The sequence below is a fragment of the Liolophura sinensis genome, chromosome 9 (assembly GCF_032854445.1).
Source record: "Liolophura sinensis isolate JHLJ2023 chromosome 9, CUHK_Ljap_v2, whole genome shotgun sequence".
Classification (NCBI taxonomy): domain Eukaryota; kingdom Metazoa; phylum Mollusca; class Polyplacophora; order Chitonida; family Chitonidae; genus Liolophura; species Liolophura sinensis.
Window position 1 is genome coordinate 4,938,134 of NC_088303.1, and position 9,853 is coordinate 4,947,986.

General features: G+C 38.6%; 1 protein-coding gene across 1 annotated transcript; it reads right to left on the reverse strand.

The window, feature by feature from the left end:
- Positions 1-8,255: 8,255 nt before the first annotated feature.
- Positions 8,256-9,266, reverse strand: LOC135475032 (5-hydroxytryptamine receptor 6-like). The gene has a single exon (XM_064754763.1). It carries the CDS (start codon positions 9,264-9,266, stop codon positions 8,256-8,258), a length of 1,011 nt encoding a protein of 336 aa, XP_064610833.1.
- Between the last annotated feature and the right edge of the window lie 587 nt (positions 9,267-9,853).

The following is a 9,853-nucleotide window of genomic DNA, read 5'->3' on the forward strand; positions in this document are numbered from 1 at the left end:
TGAAGATTGTTTGTGCGAGGCATTTGTGCCACATCAGAGGCGAACGCTTCATGTGGTGTATGTGTGTACTCTGAAACCAATAGTGGACAAAGGTGATTAAGGCTGCCAGTTGCTTCCGCAACCTTATTGGTGACATCGGCTGTGAATTGTGACAAGGACAAATGACTTTCTTTCTTTACCCTAACTCCGTTGTTAATATAGCCAGATGCTGGTGAGCTAATTAACGCTATATGGCAGAGTGGACCTAATTGATTTCTAAAAGTATCGTCCCTGCTATCTTGAGTATGATTTGCCTATGATTTCAACAGGCTTATGATCGATTTCTACGATCTCTCCATTCCAAATACATCAGCAAGTATCTTCTTCTCGATTTGAGCGTAGTTGACTTTTGTTCGTGTCAGAGATCTCGAAGCATATAGTATCGGGTGTCCTTCTTGTAGAATATACGCATAATTCAAAATATATTTTTAAGACATCCTGTTAACCTTTAGAAACTTTATGTTTTGTTATTTAAGAAAACGCTGTATTCAAGAAGAAAATGTATTTATTTATTTGGCTGATGTTTTACGAGGTGCTCAAGGACATTGAGCCGACGGCGGCCAGTATTACGAAAATAATATGATAAACAGTGCATCTGACAAATTGACGACACTACAGAGATTGTTTTGTTTTTGTTGGATTTACCTCGAAACTCTTGTCAAAGAAAACTGACACCGTATAGGATTTCAAATCAATATATCTTACGAACAGTAACACGACATATAACCATATCGTTGACGCTAAGCGCACTGGAAGCACTGGGATGTGGGCTTAATCAGTGATTACTAAATCAAGCCGTCACGGGAAGCTTGGAAAACAAACGATGATGCACTTTAAGCCAGGCGAAATTTTACCGTCCTTATCTTTCCTTTTGGCATCTCACTTGGCACGGAATACAATCGTTTTCCCCAAATAAGATTTTAATCAAAAGTCAATACAACTGGCGACGTAAGTTGTTGACGGGAACATACGAGTGAGGCTTAACGTCAGTGTTATTCTTTGGAAGAGGAAGGAGAGAAACACATGCACAATGCATTGGCATGGAAAAGTGAAACTACCCTTGGTCGTTGGGTTTCTAGTTGTAAGACTCGTGTCTTACTCATCTTGTTTCCTTTGTAATAAAGAAAAGGGACGTTAGACATAAAACAGGAAAACAAGCTCCTGGCTCTTATCGGGGTATCGCGCGGCCAGGGCTTTTTTAGTGGTCAATTTGGTAAGACTTTTCATGCATCTTTCTCGCTATAAATTTGATGCAGCCGGGACACCTATTGAAATCGCTCTGATGTTTATTATTAATGGCGTAAAACACCAATCAAATAAATAAATAATTAGTAGTAGTAGTAGTATTAGTATTATTATTAGTCAACTCGTAAAATTGCAATATCTCGAAAACTGGTAAAGATAGAAAAAAAAACTTTGGAGTTGTAATAACGAACATATGAAGCAACTTTTGGCGTTTTGTGCTGCTTGGCCAGTCAAGTGATTTAGCGGCCAGTTTGATTTTATTGATACGCTTAAAAATTTTCAAACGACTAATGCCCTCTAGACGAACTTTTGCTTGCGGTTTCTAGGTGGATCGCCCTACAAAGATTCCAAAAACCATTTATTTATGCATATTAGGCTATAACTGACCAATGAACATAACTCAAAATTAGGTCAATTTTAAAAACTGCTTAAAATCACTAAACAAACACACTGTCTGGTGCTCCTTGACGTCAAGGCCACAAATATGCAACAATTGTTTTGTACTTGTGTTGTTTTCATGTTAGGACCAGAAAACAACAAAAAACTGACAAATCCCTCACATTTAAATAGCATGTGAGCTTGGTGCTAGAATGCATGAAACACGTTAACTGTACATGGCGTGTATTCTAATACATGGCGTATATTCTAATTCTGTTTGCCGTGGGCGGTCGTACATCAAAGGAACACTCTGGCGTTCAAAGACACAATCTCTCTTTACATATGGCCCAGCACTTCTGTCTGAGATGTATTTTCTTTTCACTGGTCTTCATAAAAGCCCCAGTGGACATTGTATCAAGCCGTCTACGGTTCAAACCCAGTTAATTTCTGCCAATCTTTTTTCGCATCTTTCCCAGTGTCATGAGATTTATAAATATCATGTTCTCACGCTCTTGTTTTTATCCAAGAGACTCTTTTGCACAAGCTAGTGTTCGTTTTAGGCAAGGCACCAGACTAAAAGACAAGTCAGCTGGGCTGAGGTGGAGTAGAATATCCTACAACACATTTGATTTCGTTTTGCACTGTAACCCTCGTGATTGTGCCACGCGAATCAGAGATATATACTTGGAACTAGAAATACCGACTTTTCTAATGACTGACATTTTAACGTTTCATTCCACATAGACATGTCTATTAATCTCTGCAATAACATGTTTGCTTGCGACTTCAATCTGAATGAAGACCCAGATGGAAAACCCAGCTTCAGATTGATTGCATGTATGAACATATAATATCCTTTAGTATCTGGATAGTTTTAATGATATTTGCCTCTGTCCCATGCCCTAAACACACGAGTTGATTGACATCATGTTACAGCTAATATGGTATCAGCCAGTACTAAACAGCCAAATATTTACACATTCAGGAGCCAAACAAAAATTAAATTTTAATTTATGCTCGAATATGAGGTTAATATTAGGATGAAAAAATTTAAAACGAACAAAAAACACGCACAAACAAAAAAACACGCACAAACAAAAAACACACGCACAAACAAAAAACACGCACAAACAAAAAACACCATAGCTAAAACTACACGATAGGTCTGTGTGCCTGCTGTACTGCGTCACATCTGTTGAAATAACGGTAGACAATTAACTGTGCATCAGTCTATAAATACCCTGAAAAAAATGACTTATTTATAACTGTCTCAGAAATCCAGCTCGGTATATAAGGCTCTGCATGGCGAGTGCATTTTGATCGATTAGTGCACACCTTTGTAGTCGGGAGTTCAGTCGGGCGTGGGCTACACTCTGTTTACCCTTATGCAATATTTTACATAGAATTGTTCACTCTGCTTGTGGGAAAATCTATTGACAGGAGCACAATGTCAGTATTAAGCCTGTGGCCTTTTCACTCGTCTTTTCTTGTTTTTTTTGTGTTTTTTTTTGTTTTGTTTTTTTGTTTTTGCTTGTTTTTTTTTTGTTGTTGTTGTCGTTGCTGTTAACCTTCAAACTGCTACTTGTCATGACTGTATCAGGTGCTGTGGTTGCGTTCTGATAACGATGTGAAGTGTGAATTCAGGAATCAATCTTGTGTACCAGTTGTTAATTGAACAGCCATAATGAGCAGCGTTCACGAGGGGCGATTCTGCTCATCGACCAACAGAATCCAACCAAGTCCTAACATTATAATGCCATTCAATTTTAGTCGCATCCTGCAAATCGAATGGAATAGACCATGATATAGATTCATTCCAACAATCATATGCATCAAATTGTTTGGACAAGCCACGCTGGTTTAGTTAAATCGCTGTTTTACTGTATTTGTAGATGCTGTGTTTAACGTAAGGGTATGTCGGGGTATTATTAGACTTCTCCTGTTCAGATAGCCATATAGGCGATGTTTATGGCCTCTCTTTTGGGTGGGGAGCGGGGGTGCTTTTGTGAGTTTCAGTCCCATCATGTGAATGTATACTTTAATATTTCATTTGACATTGCGCACCACACATTTAGAAACAGTTTGTTTAAGCATGCTGTGGATAGAGGTAAATTAACAATCATTATGGATAAAGGTAGAGCGCCCATTTCATTAGATAAGCTTTGGGTCCGAATCTGGCCAATCAAATGCAGGATCTTGCGATTCAAATTTGAAATTACTGAGCAGGTTAAAATGTCTATGTAATAATCTAACCATCAAAGCCTGTAAAAGTACCCAGTGACAGTAAGAATTATGTGGAATATTGCTAGATACAGATGGAAGATTGGACATTCCCGCATCAGACTACCTTGTTCAAATGGCCAATGAGGAAGACTAATCCTAACTACCCAAATATGTTCTGTTTGGGCTCCGTTGAAAGCCTTATGATGTTTTCCGACGGCTATTTATCATCACCTCTTATAGCAAAATAGATATATTCCAAGAAAAGTCAACAAAAGATATAACCTTGGTGTGGAAACAGGCCAGGGGATACGCCATGTCAATGGTAAAATAAGGTGCGCGTGACATCAGCGGATACAGAAGTAACTTGCGCCTGATTGGTTAAACTTTATAATATGGCAGCGCTTTCGATTTTGTCAATGATTTCAAGAGTTTGTTTACTTTGGACTTCGACATCTAGGTTATGCAACATCATACAAATAAAATGGTACGCTTTTAAACTTTTTGTGAGATATTTTACCCATGTATATGTATGTACGTGGCCCAGTGATGTGTTAAATGCATCAAACAACAGGCCCGCTTAGGAACCAGTATAGGAGAATAAATCCTACTGATGGTAAGACATTCATTGGAAATCATCAGACTGATATCACATGATATTACGATGTCTGACTGTCCATTACATATTCAAAATATAACTCATAGAAAAACCCTGATAAGATGTAGCTATAAGCTGTCATACACTCGAATTCGAGCGAGACCGTTTCGGTAATATTCCACTGCAGAAAAGAATGATTTTCTCACTGGCTACAGCACCACTCTCTGCGGCACTATCAGCATATTAATACGCAATGTAGGATGCTGATGTCTTATTTTATGTTCTTTTTAACCCATAGTAATAGGTCAAGATGTTTTATTCTGTGTCCCTTTTCTCAATTGCTTTGAAAAGGGACAACAACCTTAATGATCATAATATAAATTGTACCTGTAGCAACAAATAATACCAGCACCATTATGTGTGGTAAATTTATGAATATTGTTATTAAATTACCATGTATTACTTAATATGTCCGCATTGTAAGCCATCTTTATATAAGTACATATTTCTCATTTGTAACCTACACAACAAGCATTACTATTGTCCACATGACACGTGCAGTCCTCATTTCACGTATAGTACGAACATTAACCCTCTGAATTTCGGTTGTTTAATTCTATGTATGTTATTATTTACGTTTTGTACTCGGCCCTAAGTGTGCGTTTTGATTTAATAAAGCCTGAATTTCAGTCTGATCTGGCACAAATAATAAAGTCTTTATAAAGCCTATATGTGGTAAACAAGACGGTCATATAAACTGCTAAAGGCGCTGTCCCAACGAAGCTAGCAATATGGTGGGTGCTGTTTTAGTGAGGGTTTAACTGATCTCACGTGGCCACACCACGCATGCCAGATTCACTAAAACGTGCACTACCGTAGGAATGACAGAGAGGCGTTGACTGTGGCCAAAACTAGCATGGTTGTTAGCATCATTGGTTTACTTGCTCTTTTTTTTAACTTTCTTGGCGAAATGCGGTAATTTTCATTGAGCTCTGACCAATTTCCTTCGACCATTAACCTGACAAGTAAGTTAAGAAAACTTGGATGTACTGTGTTCAAAAAACAATCAGATATATAACCCTATATACAATAATGACCATAAAACTTTGAGAATCTATCATCAATTTTGTTCATTTTGTGTTCTAATTCAGTTTATGTTAACCGCTTCGCGTGAAGGACACCCTTACTCACTTCAGTATGCTCGATAAACTAAACTGTGGCTTATTTATTTGCTTGATTAGTGTTTTACGCCGTATACAGGAATATTTCACTTATACAACGGCGTCCAGCATTATGGTGCGAGGAAACAGGGAGTTGCACAGGGGAAACCAAAATGTGAATCTGTAATGTTAGGAATAATGTGCATCCCAGCGCACACCTTTTTTAAATCAGTCACTGAATGAATTGTACATGACAGGCTTTGTGTAAATAGTTTGTAAAGCATTCTCTTTACCTATAGCTTGATGAAGCACCTCATTTGTTATCACCACAGAGTGAATGCGACGATTTCCAGTAACAGATGTTTACCAAAACAATAATTAGCACTCTGTCCATGGCAGACCGTGCTAACTTACCAGCTGAATAGATCCACGGGAACAGACCTCTGACTATGATCACTGAACAATCAGACTGAGATAAATTTCTTTCTTATTGTTTGTTTTTTTTAAAGTTCCTATCTGCCGGACAGATCTACTTTTTGAATTTTGATGCCCGCATGTAGAACCATTATTATCTTTACCGAAAACAGCTTACTGAGTGACACGTTTAGATATGCACACGTAATTCAAGCGTCTCGAGGCATTAAAACAGTACCAGAGTTGTTATGGCATATACACACAAATAGAAGCTGCTGGTTTACCTTACACCTATGCGTTAACATTTAGATGGGGGAGATAATTACAGTGGATACAATGTGCGAAATGTCCCAAGTCATTCTTATTACAAACTTCATACGGAAAAAACAACAATGCCCAAAAAACTGAAAGGGGAAGAAAACTTGAAACGAAGTAAGAATCAGTAAAAAGACCATAAAAAACGCAGTGTGTTCTCGTGCACGAAAAGACAAATTGGTTGAACATCATTGCCAAAGAAGAATCAGACTGGCGTACTTAGCGGCATACATTAGTAATATGTGATAAAAAAAATACAATCTAAAAATAAGTGAATGTATGTTCACGTACAGTTTTTAAGGATCTTTCCGCTGATGTTTAGACTTTTATTTTCCTTATAAGGCAGGCGAGTAATTCTTTCAGTAGTGTTTAAAGGTGAATTAGTGTGAAGAAGGAAACCGCAGTTTTCAATCACGTAATAGTTTTAATCATTCCTTGTGAAAACATAGAGTGACAGGTCAGATATACTTCTCACATATTTTCCGCACCGCGCATTTTATACATCATATAAAACATTCATTAATTTGTATATATCATCAATAAACTGTTCTCACTCAAGAATGTGTAGCTATTTGATATTAGCGATATTATGTTCCATTAATTCATCACACCTGGTATACTGTCATAAAGTGTAGCATTGATAGTTCATATAGTTTCACCCCTGGGAATGCCGAACGGGTTTATTAAATAACTCTCGGAAACCATGGCGACAACGGACGTCAAACATCGCTAATTAAATTCACACAATTCACACACAATTCATAAACAGGAAAACACTTTCACTACGTAGATGTCACTTGAGCGAATTCGTGTCCAAGAGAGCTGTGATCTAATTGGCTCATCTTGTTTACCAGACAGTACCGGTATATATAGACCAAGATCCAAAAGCGGGGTGATCAGAAAATGGACAGACATTGCCGTATGCTAACTTGCTCTGGCCGGATAGTAATCACTGTTTAAGCTTCAGAAAAAAAGGAAATTCAACATCCCACTTACAACTTAAAACTTTGTATTTATGCTGTAAAATACAGAAAGGGAACGTCATCACAGCTTGTCTTGAATATTTCACCACTTCGAGAATTTATTGAATGATATCAATAAAAGTTTGAGTCCATGCATCCGCGTAACTTTTAAGGTTTGAAACAAATGCTCATATATCTACCAATTTCACAGTTTGAGACCACGCACATGTCTGCTACGATTATAGTTTGAGACAATGCGCATATGAGTTGCTTCTATAGTTTAAGATGATGCGCATTTCTGTTACGTTGATAGCTTGACTATTCGCACATGTAATGATATGTTGACAGTCTGAGGTAAATTGTCAGGACGTTTAATGTAAAGGTAAAGCAACAGGACGAATGAAGCTATGTGGTTCTATAAGACAAAATAATTGGACTGCCTCGTGACTCGTAGTTTTGGATTTGTATATTGCTACAGAGAATGATTCTATCTCTTCACACAATTTTCTTTATTTTCAGGAAGTTTCAGAATGTCATTATGATTTAGCAGTAAGTGAATACCGGAAATACACAAGAAAATACAATAAAAACATTTAGGAGATAGGCCTACATAAATAGTTTATATCAAATTCATTTCGTCCGTTAAGAGGCTCGTGCATCTAGGGAAACTGAATAAAAACCACATATGCTTGGACCGCGGTGTGTAATCCTCAATAGTGCAAGATAACACGATATTCATATATATATGACAACGAAATGGCCCCCATAGCCTACCCCAGAAAATCACCTTTGTATCTATGCTATTCTGTGGGCTGCACTCGAATCAATATTTTAAATGTCTACATAACAAACTGTATATGTTTACAAACTGCATATCATTTTATCATATTTTACCTGGTCATAAAGCTAATGGGAAACCTCCTGTCATTTGATCGGTATATTTACATGTCTCTCACTGTGTCCACGCTCGTATTTCTTCAAGGCTTTGAGGAATGGAAAACAGAAAAACAGAAACCTAAAGTAAACCTTCCTGAAATCCCTCATAAACAGCGGATAAATAATGGGGTTGACTAGACTGTTGCAGTAACCCAGCCACACAAACACTTTAAAGACTTTCGGAGGAACGCAGCGACAAAACACTTCCACAATATTTGCGGTTAAGAATGGCGCCCACGTCAAAACGTACGCCCCCACGATAATTCCTAAAGTTATAGTGGCTTTTCGCGTAAAAGTTTCCCTCACAGTTTTTGACGGCACTTTCTGCATGCCCAGTAAAACATTGCCTGGCGTGGCCAACATTCGAAGTAAACAAAATTGCCTGTTGGCTTCCTTTGAAATGCGGTAATACAAGGTGAATGATATTAAAATCGGCAGCAAAATTGTCAGGGAAGAAACAGTGGCGGCAAACGGGAGGCTGACCACAAATATACATTGTGGGGTGTCGGAGTTGGCCGTAAGGTTCTCCAAGGTGGCTTCCATGTAGTGCCAGCCGTTTTCTATGGGTAGAAAGGAGGCCATAATGGCTATGAACCAGATCACAGAGAGTAACACAAGAGCTTTGGTGGTGGACATCAAGGACTTGTATCGGAGTGGGCGCATGATCACCAAATAACGGTCAAAACTGATTAAGGACACGTTTAGGATCGAAGCACTAGTCAACATTACATCAAAAGAGACCCAAATCGAACAGAATTCCGGTGCGAGAATCCATCGGCCATATATTTCGTTGAGCATAGCCGGTATCATGACAACAGTGCCTACCAACAGATCGGCCAGGCTAAGCGAGACAATGAATATATTTGAAACAGTATGTAATACCCTGTTACTGGACACGGCGACAACCACAAGAATATTACCCACAATTGTAGCCAATATAATGCCTCCTAGCGTTGTTCCCACTGCTATCGAGGTGAAACAAACACCGGTATCAGCCATTATGTAACCGGCCATACCCCTCTTATGAATATAGAAGCTCCCCGGGGGTGGTTTGACGGGTTAGGTGCCAATGTTTGTCAAGCACTCACAACCATCAGCAGGCAGATGTCAGAGCCTCAGTTCGGTACTGATGATGCATCGTTTGCTTGTGCGTTTTGCCAGATCGATCCGATGTAAATGACGAATAATATAGCGAGAACACAATATCCTGTCCTGCCCCGCAGGAGAGCCGTAATCTATTAGACTAAGTATGAATTTACTCCAAAAACATCATGCAACAGAAAAGACAGAGTGGACTTTGAAACGCGCAGCGTGGATACAGCCTATAACTCTCCTGAATTCACGGCTTGCAGCTAAACTTCACACGAGAGTGAACTGACAAAAGTCAGCACGAGTCAAAGGAATAAACAAAACAAAACATGTGTAGTCAATTTAGACTTTCAGTCCATTCTTATCATCCCAGCAGAACTTTTGATCACTCTGTGTTAGTTCCTGTAGAAAGCACAATTGTATGACATCGCTGGTTTTACCATCTCGGTAGAACTTTTCTTCAATGCATGTTGGTTCCCAACAGGAAAATAGAAAAC